General features: G+C 52.6%; 1 protein-coding gene across 1 annotated transcript in view; it reads right to left on the reverse strand.

Moving 5' to 3' along the window:
• LOC114203737 (voltage-dependent N-type calcium channel subunit alpha-1B-like) overlaps window positions 1-9,482 on the reverse strand; it is a 42,434-nt gene extending 32,952 nt beyond the window's left edge. Inside the window, exons 1-4 of the mRNA XM_088020739.1 lie at window positions 9,342-9,482; window positions 8,895-9,080; window positions 8,464-8,574; window positions 7,964-8,047 (exon numbers count right to left, since the gene is read on the reverse strand). Of these exons, the coding sequence (XP_087876865.1) occupies window positions 7,964-8,047; window positions 8,464-8,574; window positions 8,895-9,080; window positions 9,342-9,482 (522 nt within the window). The remainder of the gene's footprint in view (window positions 1-7,963; window positions 8,048-8,463; window positions 8,575-8,894; window positions 9,081-9,341) is intronic.
• Window positions 9,483-14,605: the final 5,123 nt, after the last annotated feature.

The raw sequence follows: 14,605 nt of genomic DNA on the forward strand, positions 1-14,605 counted from the left end.
GCCAGTCACTTTGGGAGGATGGGCACAGAGATGGAAAGGAGACTTTGTCTATAGTGCTGGGAAATCCTTTGTACAAGACAATAAAGCAGAGGAACGGGAGGGAGCTTCCAAGGGCCTGGCCTCTAAAGCACCTGCTCACTTGGGTCTGGAGGGGCCAAGACTGTGATAACACAGTTATCATTTGCCCAACCCAAAGCGCTCTGCTCAGGCCACTGGCACAGACGAGAAGATTTCCTGGAGATATTGGGGAAAATCGAGGCTCTGGGTGAGAAAGAAGGGATGGAAGACAAGGCAGGGGAAGGCACTGTCCATCCACATGGTGCATGAACGCAAAGCTCAACAAGTCACCTGCTACGTTTTGTTGAGGCTCAAGTTCTCACCCCTCCTCCCAGATGTCTTTTCTCGGGGCTCCAGTGGGCATTCGGGAGAGGGATGGGGGTGGCAACAGACAGACAGCCTTAGAGAGCCATGAGGACAGATGGCGACAGCAGCCACAGATAGTCCGAGCACAGCATGGCAGGCAGAGCACTCCATGGCTGTGCCCAGGGCGGGAGCTGCCAGGCAACGCCATGCGAGCGCATGCAGGAGAGCAGGGGGCAGGAAGCACACGGCAGCCTCCCACGGCTATGCATAGTCGCCTCTGGCCTCGGCCAACCCCTTGGAGATGGACATAGCTTGCCCATCCTCCCAGAGTCCGTGGTTTCTGTCACACCAGAGAGCACCTACTACTTCCCCTACTACTTCAAAGCCAGGCCCTTCCTTATTGCCATCTGCCTCTGCATCAGGAAAGGTCAGAGCACCCCAAAGATGCATCATCACACCTCTCAATGTGGTAGCTGATTCACCTTGAGGGTACACTGGTCCCTGGCTCCTTTGAGCCCCTTGCTTCCTCATCCACAAGATGGAGACATTAGGACATTGTGCCCAGACGGTGAGGAGTCCGAGATTTAAGGATTTAAAGGTACGCTGGGCATTGTGAAACATGGCCCCCACAAAGGCGATCAACAGGCCTCAGACCCAGATCGGCATCTCCTGCATCCAAGTACATCACTGTTTCCAGTCAGGGTCAAGCAAAGTGAACTCTGCATATCTGCTGGGGGCCACAGTCTATGCTGTAACAAACTGCTCTCCTAATCAGCTTTGTTCTCATGGGACAATGATGAAGAAAAGAAAAGCTCTGTATACCCCAACATGCGCAGCATGTCAGGTGATGATGTGTGCTCTGGAGGATGAGGAAGGGCACGGGGGGTGGGGTGCTCTTCCCAAGTGGACGGGAAATGGCCACGAAAAGGCCTGAGTCGAAAATTTCTGCGGCATCAAATGGCATATTTTCACAACTCAAGATCTTCTGCTCCACTTGTGAAACACTTTATCGTTAATGTTCGTTTTGTAACAGGAATCTCAAATATTTGCTACTTTATGTGAATTTCCAGTCACAGCTTCAGTTTAATCTGCTCCTGGAATCTTTGCTCTCCTCGCAAACATCCCTGAAGGCCTGGAAGGAAGCCCCAGTTCATGCTACCTGCACTCCACACAAGATCACTGAGCAAGGGTGCACAAGTGGATCAATGATGCCTGGGTGCAAGAGCCCTGAGCTTCACTGTCTCGGGGGGCAGACCCTCTTCCCACTCCATCAGGCCTTACACCACCCCTTTTTGAATCATGAAGACAAAATCTCCAATCCCCTCCAGCCCTGAGACCCAGAGAGGGTTCCCTATGGAAGGGCATGTCCAGGGAGAATGTTACAGGAGACATCGTCAGAGGCCACCGGGGAGAACCAGCCTTGTATGTTGGTACGGTGGGGAAGGGAGCAGAAGGGAGACAGTGCAGGAGAAACCATGGACTCTGTAGGATCAGGTCCAAACTCATGTCCTACAAAAATCTCCCCAATTCTGAGCCTGATCCCGACAAGAAACACTGGGCACTTGGCCGCTTCACTCAGAAGACCCTACACCTCCTCTCTAGACCCAAGGCCAGCTCCTGAATCCAGGGGCTCCTGGGAGGGCCTTCAGAAGCCCCTGCTGGACCCCAGGAGCCGAGAAGAAGAGGCCAGAGGGGATGGGTGTACTGCCAGTCTCTGACCACACCACTCAGGAAGGCAGGGGTGAGGGGCCACAGGAAATGGAAGGAAGAACAGGAGGAGAGCAAGGAAAGCAAGGAGTTTTAAGAACTGCTGAAAGTCATGAAACGGACCGTTTCCTATATGTGACGTTTTCATGGATGGATATTTGCGTATTATTTACAAATTGGGATGTTTGAGCAGCAGGTGTGCAACATACAGATGGAGACATGGTTTTCGCGTTGTCTGTTGGTTGGATGGCGTGAGTCAGCAGGTAGGTTAAGATAAATCAAGAACAAAAACAGAAAACGAAAGAGAAAATGAGTCATCAACAAGCAAAAACTCAAACTTTGAATACCTCACTGGAAAATTTTAGGATTTTAGTAAACTTTGCATATTTGGTTTAAAATGCATCAAATCAAAACATATTTTTGAAATCTGTAGGTTATGCAGACAGGGTGGCATTCATTTGCATTCCTGTTTGTAATGCAAATCCAAAGATGACTCACAGACACTTATTTTTTTATTTCCAGGCAAAGAAATCAATGTCAGTTTTATGCTTGCTTGGGAATGCTGTCTCTACGTGACCCTCGTTAAGACTATTACTCTATTTTGATTAAGTTGGTGGTGGGAACTGACACTCATCTTTTTGCCTAAGGAAAAAAAAAGTACATCACAAAGTAACATCTGAAGTGACTACAAATGAACAAAAATAAAGACACCACTAATCCACATGACGACTTCCTTTCATCTTTTCCCCTCTCGGCAGGACTGGGTGAAGGACTGAGCTCCGAGAGCACCAGCGGCCAGGGCACAGCAGAGCTTCCAAGACAAGCGGCTCCTCAGCCCTCCCACCGGCCCTGCTAGGCATCAGGGGCCGATGGCAGCAGCCATGGAGGGCTTATTTGAGGCAAGGTCTGATACAACCACAAGCCCCCTTGGCCCTGCGCGTCCAACATCTGAGGTCCAGACACTGGGCTGCTCCAGCCACCTGCGCTACAGAAGGTCTCTGCCTTGCGTGTGGGCCTCTTTGGAGGTGGAGGTTTCCCTGCAAGACAGCTGGGTGTCGTGCTCTCTGCATGTCTGGCCACCCCCACCCTTGATGCCTGCTCATCAGTCCGCCCTCTTGGGCGAGGAGGCACACACATGAGGGAACCCCCAGAGCTGTGCCCTTGCAGACAGGACTGCGCTGTCTGGATCCCTTTATCCAGGGAACAAAGATGCCTGTGTCCAAGGACGGGGCCCGTAAGGATCAGCAGCCAGCTTGCTCCTCCCAGAAACCACACTGGTACGAACTATTTCTGGATGAGAAGAACTTGGGCAATGCCACAATGCCAATGGTTGGTGTGACAGAACATCCTTGGTTTTTGTGTGAAAATGGCAGCTCAGAACTTTCCCCGCATTATTTGGATTACTAATTTTTTAAAACCATAAAACATACCACATACACAAAAGAATGTGTATAAATATGTGTACGGATGCACATTTTCAAAGAAAAATCATAACATGTCCATATATTCATCACCCAGCTTAAAGAAAACAGAATGTTACCATTACTTTTGAAGCCCGTCCTGTCTCCCTTTTTCCTCCCCAGATGTAGTAGCTACCCTTAATTCTTGTTAAAAATTGCTTTTCTTTACTGTCTTATGACAAACCCTTAAAATACGTTATATTTGACTTTTCTTAGCCTTTTTAATGGGACGCTACCGTATGCAGCCTTCGCGGACTTGGGCAAACCTGTGCTGACGGCAAGCAAACTCTGCTTCTGAAAAGCATCCCTCTTGGTGTGGAGACCACCACCCTCCAGTGCGTGCGGCACTTCACTACATTCACGTCCCCTAACAATCAGTGCGTTCCGCTGCTACTGTGAACAAGATAGCCACGACCCTCTGTGTGAAAGTGTCTCCAGGTCACCTGCCCAGACACCCTCTGGCTTATGTGCCTAAGTCACTGCAGGCATGCATATGTCCAGCTTTCTAGGGAATGGCATCTCAATGTCAGTTCACTTTACATTTCTTTAATTACAAATAAGGGTGAGCAGCTTTTCCTATGTTAATTGGTCATTTCTGTTTCTTATTCTTTTAGTAAAATGCCCAATTATGCCTTCAGTTCATTTTTCCATTCGGTTGCTTTTGTTTTTCTTAATGATTCACAGAAGAGCCTTGCACATTCTGCACACTAACCTTTGCTAATGGTTTGGAAAACCTCTCTGTCCTCTGGCCACGCCTTTGTCACTAAATGTTGGTGCATAATAGAACTCAGTAGCTCATTCTTTTCTCTCCTTTATTGATCTCATTCAGTCTCATGGATCTGATATCATCTCATATGCTCATGGTTCCCAATCCTATGACACTGGCATGAATCTCTTCTCCAAACTCCAGGGCCATCTGTCCAACAGCCTGTTGGATGATTCCTTCAGGGAGGCCAACAGGCAACTCAAATCTAACATGTACAAACTGCATCCAGTCCACATGTACAAAGAGTCCACAACAAACCTGTTCCACCCACAGTCTTTCCCATTTCAATTAATGATAATCGACGTTCCCAAGTCTTTTTTTCCTGAGAATTTTCCCTGGCCAGGACATGAGAATTAACATTCTCTGGCCCCCTCTCCCCAGTAGCCTTCAACTAGTAGCTAACAGCACTTGCTGAAAAATACCCCAGTCGGGTGCCTGGGTGGCTCAGTTGGTTGAGCGACTGCCTTCGGCTCAGGTCATGATTGTGGAGTCCTGGGATCGAGTCCCGCATTGGGCTCCCTGCTCAGCGGGGAGTCTGCTTCTCCCTCTGACCCTCTTCCCTCTCGTGCTATCTCTCATTCTCTCTCTCAAGTAAATAAATAAAATCTTCAAAAAAATACCCCCATCACCCCGCCCCTTGCTGGGATAATGGAGGCTCAGGGCTCCCAGTGAGGACCCACAGTGGTACCTGGCTTCATATACCATGTATTGGCTGCCCCCCTTCCCTGGCCCACTTCCTTGTTCCCTTAGCATTCCAGGGATCACCTCCCAAATAAATGACTTGCATTTAACTCCTGTCTTGGGGTCTGTTTCTGGGATAACCCAACTAAGCCCTAACTTGCCTAGCTGCTTCTGCCTGTGCCCTGCACTATATTCTCAGCCAGAGGTTTGGTCTGAAGAGCCAGATTATGTCACTCCTCTTCCTACCTCACTCAAAATAGAGGGCAGAGTCTCATGGCAGGTGGCCCAGTGCCCCAGGCCTTGCACCTTTGCTGCACCTGTCTTCCTTAGCTCACTCCTACCCCAGCATATCATGGGATGATCACTAAAGCCAGGAGGAAAAACTCAAGCCTGTTACATGAAGCGGTTGGCTCAATACATTGGTGTCACTAGAACCCCACACAGAGATGAGCTGGAAGACAGTGCTGAGGCAGAGTTCTAGGTGGTGAACCTGAGCAGCCATGGCGCGGATGGAGAAAGAAGTTGCCTGTGGTATGGATTACAGGACCTTAGGCAAGAGCCAAAGCTTGTCCAGGGCTCCGGAGGGAACAAAGTTTGGGGAAAGGCATCCAGATGGGCCTAGGGAATGGATGCGACATGCAGGTCCTTGTATTACACATCAGTGTCCACCACAGAGCATCCACAGCTGTAGGGGCACTAAAAACCAGGCCTTGAGATGGTTTACCCAACAGATGACAGCCAGCCTCTATTCTCACAAGCCCCAGTGTTCACATAGTAGATCCATGAATGGAGTGACCATGATGGCTGAGATGAAGGCCGTGCCTGAGCCCATGGCTGGGCTGATCCAGCCATGACCACTACTAAACACCCAGCCCACTATGAGCAGAAGTCAACGAGGCCTCTACAGTGCACCATGCTCTAGGCTGTCAGCCAGCCACTTGGTGGTAATTTGCTTACATGAGAATCCTTTCACCTGGAAATGGCAGTGATTTTTCTCTACTGGGATCACTCATACTCTGGGTGTGGGATTATCTTTGCCCATGAATACCTTGGCCCACACCAGTACCAGGGATTCACCCATATTGGATTCACATAACATCGACTCCAAACTGAGCAAGCGGAAGCAGGTACAAAATGAGCAGGTGACTCGAGATCCACTGGCATATAATATTCAACATCATTCAGGAGGTAGAAACCTCATAAAACACTGAAAAAGCCTCTTAAAGACAGAGATTAAATGCTGGCTTTGTGATGTACCTCACGGGTTGGGATATTGTCCTTCAAGATGAACTGACAAACAAGAGATGGTACTGGGTGTCCAACTGTCGCACAGATCCAGAAAGCAAGGGGTGGAAGTAGGGGTGGCCCCTCTCACTATCCTCCAGCAACCCAGGTCAGACTTTGTTCTCATCATCTCCATAAGTTTAGGTTTGGCAAATCTAGAGGTCCTGGCTCAAGGGGTAGGGAAGGCTTCCACTGTGGATCACCAAAGTCATGGTGGGCCCCTGTCACTTGTGCTCCTCATGCCGTAAGATCAGCAGGCAGAGCAGAGTGTCCAGGCTGGCCAGGGTACTGGATGCTGGGAATGGAGAAGGGCAGAGCTACCATTACATAGGGTAGGAAGAAGTCTATCTGGAAATCAGGGGGTTCACTAGGGCCTTTCTAATGCTCTATGACCAGTCTTAATTGCGACTGGACCACTATGGCAGCCAGAACCACACAAGGGTGTGACAAGCAGGGACTTGGGCTTCATAGGGTGACAGTGTGGGCTGCCTCATCCCGTCCAGCAACTAGAGCGGCAGAAGGCTGGCCACCAGTAAGGGGACCCCAAAAGGGGTTAGGAAGAATAAGTTAATGAACATCAACTTAACCCAGACTAGCTCTAGCTGGTCAACAACCCTCTTCTCCCACACATCGTGACCAGCATCATCCTGAAGAAGGAGGGAAGTGAACCCAGTGTGAGACGTGGGCAGAGCTGAGTGGGGCCAGGGTAACAGCAGACACTCGTGCACTCCAGTGCAGTGCTGTTACCAAGGAGTCTGATATTCCTTCCTCCCCAGTGGTGCCAGAGCCTGCTTTGCCTGCACGTGGGGTGCACTCAGAAGGGCTGGAGGTATTTGACAACTGCAGCCCCCAGGTGCAGCCCTTAGCGGTGGACTAATCCGTACAGATGCATGAGCTCTGCAGCTCTGAGGGGTGACCACCCTGTGTCCAAGCCCCGTCGGGGATGACCCAGATGCACCCCGGCACTTGGCTCCAGATCCATTTCTGATCCCCCTTCTCTTAGCCGTCCATTTCCCCAAACTTCCCACTCATGGTCTTGCCCGGGAGTGCTTCCTAAGAAATGACTTGTACAAGAACCCCACCTTAAGTCTCTGCTCCTGGAGAAGTCATTTAGGACTGAGAGGAGATTTTTTGCCATTTAATTCTGACATAGTGCATTGTACTCAAAGAACACTGCTTTATGATTCAGATCCCTTGAAATTTGTCGAGACAATTTCATATTTTAGCACTTGGTCAGTTTTTACATATAATCTGTGTATCTTTGATATGAATGAGTATCTCATTTTATTTACACACATATACATGTAAAATAAACCTAATATTCTAAAATATTCTAAATTCTTGTTGGTTTCAGATCATGTACTTTGGTGCCAAGTTGTTAGATTTGTCGCACAAACACAGATTTAAAAGATTCTTGTCTTCCTGGTCAGTTGTTACAACGAAGCTCCCAGGTGCCTCTCAGACCACCAGCCTAGAAGACCTTTTGGAAACCACTTTCTTCTCCAAGAGAAAGCATTTCCCAAGACAATACCCAATCCCCAACTCCACCTCTGGAGAGGAGCCTCCTTCTTTCCAGGGGCTCCTGGGAAACGCTGGCAAGAGAGAAGGGGCTAACACTCAGGACCTGGAGGTGCAATGAGGAGCACTGCCTAGAAGGAAACCATTCTGGGGCCCTGCAGGAAGGACAGGAAACACTACTTACCGCAATCACTGTTACTAAAATATCAGTAATACTTCCCAACACAGTGACAAAGTCAAAGACATTCCAGGTATCTCTGAAGTAGATCTGGGGAGAAAAAAGAGCAGTTACTCCTAGAGGCTGGTAAGGGTTCTGCCAGGCAAGGAGTTGCAGGAAGTACCCCTAATCAAGAAAGGAGCAAAGGGACAGATGGGCCACCCAGGGGGGACACCACAGCTGGGTAAGCAAACACCTGTGGGTCTGGGCAGGTGCAGAACTGAGAGCTGTGTGTCCAAAGAGGAGGAGGCTGGCCCCGTCTGTCTCCAGGAACTGGCCTGGGGCAGAGCTCAGGCAGCTCAGGTTATTGGAGCAGCCCCTTCCTCAGGAGCCCCCGCAATGTCACATTTGCTCTGGGGGCTTGGGGAATTCCCAGTGCTAAGCTACAAGTCCCTGAAGATCCCCCCTACAGAGAGGGAGCCAGAATGCAGACCACCAAAAGGCCAAGAGGGAGCCAAAGCACCTACCAGCACCCCAAAAGAAATGATCTTCAGCACACATTCCATGGAGAACATGGATGTGAACAGAATGTTCAGGCATTTCAACATTAGCTCATATTCATATGGTGTGTCATAGAACTGCACGGGGAATAAGTGCCATTGGCTGCAGGTTCGGCTGCCCCAAGACACCCCAGCCTTGACCTCCTGCCAGAGCAGAGAGAACTGCACACCTGCCCAGGGTAAGGATACCCATCCCTGCTCTCCCCGTTTTCACCCAGGACACTCTCACCATCTCAGTCCACAGAGAACCCAGGGCACTGGGCTTCTGTAGGCATCCCATGCTGACCAGGACGTGATCAGCTGCAACTATGGCTCTCTCTCTCTCTCTCTCTCTCTCTCTCTCTCTCTCTCTCTCACCCCAGCTGGCACCCACTGTCCCCCGTGCTGGGCCAACTTACCTTCATCATTAGCACCACTGTGTTGAGGGCGATCATGGCCATGATGAAGTACTTGAAGGGAGGCGAGACCACAAATGTCCATGTCTTGTACTGGAATGACTGTTTGTCCTGAGGCATGTACTGCGTCAGGGGCTTGGCGCTGATGGCGAAGTCGATGCAAGCCCTCTGCCCGGGGACAAAGGAGCACTGAGAACATGGTGGGGTTGGGGGGAACACCACACTGCGGCACCCACTGCACCCCACACCTGTCTCTTCCATCCTCACAGGCAGCCCTGACCAGCCACACTCAGTCTCTCCCTGCCCCTGTGCTGGCCACCAGCTATGCGGTGATAAGCGAGTCCCATGCGGAAGGGAACTCCAGTGGTTCTGCCCATGCTGCCCATCAGGGGAGCCCAGCAGAGCATCCAATGCACACGTGCACATGGGGCAGAAGAGGGAGCCACCCACCTCGTTCTTCTCCAGGCTGCATTCAGACATCACCTTGTCCCCCTGCACCTGGAAGGTGATGATGATCAAGGCCACAAAGATGTGGACGAAGAAGAAGGGGAAGACCACGAAGTAGACCACATAGAAGATGGACAGCTCCATGCGGTACCCAGGGCTTGGGCCCTGCTCCTCTTAGGTGGCGGCCACAGAGTTTTTCAGGACCCTGCACCAAGGGCAAACACCAAGTGTCAGGGGAACCCCTGAGGAAAGAGCCATGGGAAAGTCAAGACCTATATCACAGGTGAGGCTTGCATATCTGAGCCCAGAGATGGTAAGAGGAAGTGGATGCTCAACACTGCGGGCCCCAGCCCGCTCCCCAGGACCGCAGTCTCCTGAGGTAGACTACCTTCCCTATAGGGCTTGTTCTCAGGGCTGTTGGAGGGCCATCAAGGGTCTCCAGGGACCGGAGGTCCTAACCCCAGGACATGTGGAGGCCCAGGAGTTCTGCCCTGCCCTGCTTACTCCTGGCTCACACCTGCTCATGCCCAGCTCACCAGTTCATACCCAGCTTCACTTGCCTTAGAAAGCCCTGGGCTCCTGGCACAGCACTGACCCTACCTTCTGATCGGTGCTCCTCCTAGCCCCAAAGGAAGTCCCCAGTCATCCAGTGTGGCACTGAATACATACATCCCTCTGTCTACCCTTAACTGAGGCCAGAAGGGTAGCACAGGGAGACACCAAATAGACCCATTCTCCCTCAGGCCTTCAGCCACTCAAAAATGATTTTCAGGAGATCACTAAGCTGTGTACTTTGTCTTAATCTCGTAATCTTTCCAGGTTGCCTGCTCCTAGAAGGCAGAGCCATGTCTTACCTGGTGGGTGCAAGAGCCTATGATGTATCTGCTGGAAGACTAGAACACAAACGGATGCAGAGTTTGAGACTCCCTGCCCAAGCTGCCCCTCTGCTCTAGTGTTATCTGACACAATGAGCCAGTGAGCACTCACATGGGCCGCCCTTCTCCTGTGGACACTGTGACAGTGTCAGCAGAGCCCAGAGCACCTGTACCCTAACTGGTACCCTAACCCGTACTCTAACCCTAAACCCTAACCCGTACCTTAACACTAACCCGTACCCTAACCCTAACCCGTACCCTAACACATACCCTAACCCTACCTGTACCCTAATCCATACCCTAACCCTAACCCATACCCTAACACGTACCCTAACCCATACCCTTACCCCTAACCCATAACACTAACCCTATGCCCTAACCCTGGCCCTACCCTAGGCCCTAACCCTAACCTTAACCCTAGGCCCTACACCCTGACCCCTATGCCCTAACCCCTAGGCCTTAACCCATAGGCCCTAACCCCAACCATAGGTTGCCTCCTGAGAGCTTTGTTCCCTAGGGCTCGCTCCAGAGCAATACCAGAGGACTCACCTTCCACCCAGAAAGCAAGCCCAGCATTAGGAACTCCGGAAAGGATACACAGCAGGAGAATGCAGCATGCCCATCCCAGCGAACCCACTCTTTCATTGGTCCCCTGGCCGAAAAGAAGAGCAAGACACTCACGCTGACCCACACCCTTGACCCCCACCGCCAGGAACCTCAATGCAGCGCTGGCACAGCAGGCCTCCCATGTCCCTACGCCTAACACTCAGCCTAGGTTGGCTTCTGAGGGGTCAGTCCCCAGAACCTGGCTACAAAGCCCCACAGATTCGGGACGCCCGAGCAGTATCGAGGGACTCAGGCTGCCACCCAGAAGGAAAATGTGCCATTTGGTACTCGGGAAAGCATTCAGAGCAGGAGAACTCCGAATGCCCATCCCAAGGAATGCACAAATTTTGCGCCCTCTAGCGGCAAACCCTGAGCCTGACACTCAACCTGACCCACGCCCTCAAGACAAACCCCAGGGAAGCAGGCCACAGTGCTGGTACATCGGGCCTGCCGTGCCCCTACGCCCTAACCCTATCCCTTGCTGGCTTCTGAGGGCTCTGGCCCCAGAGGCCTGGCTCTAAAGCCACAGGGATCAGGGGCACCAGAGCAATACCAGGGGATTCAGCCTGTCTCCCAGGAGGAAACCGCACCATTGGGAACTCGGGGTAAAGCTTTCCAAGTAGGAGAACTCTGGGTGCACATCCCAGCGAGATGCCACATTCAACGACCCCCTGCCCACAAACCCTGTAACTGACATTCACCCTGACCCACGGCCCCCACTCAGATCCCCCGCCCCCCAAAGCTTGCCCCAGCATGGGCAGATCAGGGCTGAAACGACCCTAGGCCATAAGTCTATCCCTAGGTTGGCTTCTGAGTGCTCTGTCCCCAGAGCCTGGCTCCAAAGCCCCAGGGATCTGGGACACCTAACCAGTGCCAGAGGACTCAGCCTGCCACTAAAAAGGAAAACATGCCATTGGGAACTCCAGTAAGAATTCCGAGCAGGAGAACTGTGCCCATCCATCCCAATGAAACCCAAGTTCAATATGCCCAGGCTGCAATCCCTGAGCCTGACATTCCACCCTGACCCATGGCTTCAAATTTGACCCCAGGAGTCTCATCACAGTGCCGGCACATCAGCCGTCTCATGCCCCTAAGCCCTAAGCCTAACCCTAGGTTGGCTTCTGAGTGGTCTGTCCCTAGAGTCTGGCTCCAAAGCCCCAGGGCTTTGGGACACCTGACCAGGACCAGAAGATTCTGCCTGCCACTAAAAAGGAAAATGTGCCATTGGGAACTCCGGTAAGCATTCAGAGCAGGAGAACTGTGCCAGTCCATCCCAACGAACCCCAAGTTCAATGTGCCCACTCCGCAATCCCTGAGCCTGACGCTCCCCCAACCCACGGCCTCAACTCAGACCTCGGGAAGCTCATCACAGCACCGGCAAATCAGGTGTGTCATGGCCCTAAGCCCAAAGAGTAACCCTAGTTTGGCTTCTGAGTGGTCTGTCCCCAGAGCCTGGCTCCAAAGCCCCAAGGATTCAGGACACCCGGGCAATATCGAGGGACTCTGGCTGCCACCCAGAAGGAAACCCCGCCACTGGGACTCTGGAAAGCATTCAGAGAAGGAGAACTCTGAATGCCCATCCCAGTGAAACTACATTTTCTGCGCCCCCTCGCGGCAAACCCTGTGCCTGAAAACTCACCCTGACCCCCACCCTCAAGACATACAGCCCATCCCAAGCTCACCACAGTTCCCGCAGACCAGGAGTGCCGTGCACCTGGGCCTTAACCCTGACCCTTGCTTGGCTTCGGAGAGTTCTCTCCCTAGGTCCCTGGCTCCATGCCCCAGGGATTTGGGCCACCTGAGCAATACCAGAGGACTCAGCCTGACACCACAAAGCAAAATGCACCATTTGGCACTTCTGAAAGCACTGAGAGCAGGAGAACTCTGCATGCCGTGCCCCCAGGCCCTGACCCCAAGCCTAGATTGACTCCTGAGTGCTTTTTTCCCTAGGGCTCGCTCCAGAGCAAGACCAGAGGACTCAGTTTGCCACCCAGAAAGAAACCCCACCAATCGTAACTCCGGAAAGGAGTCACAGCAGGAGAGCACTGCATGCCCATCCCAGCGCACCCACCCTTTCAGCGGTCTCCCGGCTGAAAAGAAGAGCAAGACATTCACGCTGACGCAAGACACTCACGCTGACCCATGCCCTTGACCCCCACCCCCGGGAACCTCGACGCAGCGCTGGCAATCAGGCCTCTGGTGTCCCCATGTCCTATCCCTCACCCTAGGTTGGCTTCTGAGGGGTCAGTCCCCAGAACCTGGCTCCAAAGCCCCACAGATTCGGCACACCCGGGCAATATCGAGGGACTCCAGCTGCCACCAAGAAGGAAAACGCGCCATTTGGAACTCAGGAAAGCATTCAGAGCAGGAGAACTCTGAATGCCCATCCTAAGGAATGCACAAATTTTGCACCCTATGGCATCAAACCCCGAGCCTGACACTCAATCTGACCCACGCCCTCAAGACAAACCCCCGAAGCTGCCACGTCAGGCCTGCCGTGCCCCTAGGCCCTAACCCTATCCCTCGCTGGCTTCTGAGGGCTCTAGCCCCAGAGGCCTGGCTCTAAAGCCACAGGGACCGGGGGCACCTGAGCAATACCAGAGGATTCAGCCTGTCTCCCACAAAGGAACCACACCATTGAGAAATCAGGGTAAAGCTTTCCGAGTAGGAGAACTCTGCGTGCCCATCCCAGCGAAATGCCACTTTCAACGGCCCCTGCCCACAAATGCTGAGCTTCACACTCACCCTAATCCCACGCCCCCAACTCAGATCCCCTGCCCCCCAAAGCTTGCCCCAGCGTCGGCAGATCAGGGATGAAATGACCCTAGGCCGTAAGTCTATCCCTAGGTTGGCTTCTGAGTTTCTGTCCCCAGAAGCCTGGCTCCAAAGCCCCAGGGATGGCAATACCTGAGCAACACCGGACGACTCAGTTCACTGAAAAGAATTCAAACACACTACTTGCAACTCCGGAGAGCATTCAGAACCCGAGAACTCTGAATGCCCATCCCAGCCAACGCACAAATTTGGCGCCCTCTGGCGGCCGACCATGATCCTGACACTCACCCTGACCCACGCCCTCAAGACAAACCCCACCGAGCAGGCTACAGTGCTTGCACATCAGGCCTGCCGTGTCCCCAGGTCCTAACCTTCACCCTACGGAGGGATCTGAGGGATCTGTCCACGAAGGCTGGCTCCAGCAAGACCAGAAGACTCAGCCTGTCACCCAGAAGGAAAACACGCCATGTGGAACTCAGGACCGCGTTCAGAGAAGGAGTACACTCCATGCCCATTCCAGGGATGCCCCAGGTTCATCAGCCCCTTGGCCGCAATCCATGAGCCTGACACTCATCCTGATGAACGCCCTTAAGTCAAAACACCCGTACATCGCCACAGCGTCAGCACTTCGGGCCTGTCATGGCCCCTTGTCCTAACCGTGATCCTATGGAGACTTCTGAGGGGTCTGTCCCCAGAGGCCTGGCTCGATTCCCAGGGATTTAGGACACCTGACCCGTACAAGTGGACTCAGCCTGCCACTACAACGGAAAACGTGCCATTGGGAACTCCGGAAACCATTTGGCGCAGAACTGTGCTGGTCCATCCCAACGAACCCCAACTGCAATGTGCCCAGGCCACAATCCCTGAGCCTGATGCTTCCCTGACCCATGGCCTCAACTCAGTCCCCGGGAAGCTCATCACAGCCCCAGCAGATCAGGCCTGTCATAGCCCTAAGCCCTAAGCCTAACCCTAGGTTGGCTTCTGAGTGGTCTGTCCCCAGAACCTGGGTCC

This window comes from Eumetopias jubatus, unplaced genomic scaffold (assembly GCF_037043125.1).
Source record: "Eumetopias jubatus isolate StellerSeaLion01/CBP00866 unplaced genomic scaffold, mEumJub1_p1.0 scaffold_149, whole genome shotgun sequence".
Lineage (NCBI taxonomy): Eukaryota > Metazoa > Chordata > Mammalia > Carnivora > Otariidae > Eumetopias > Eumetopias jubatus.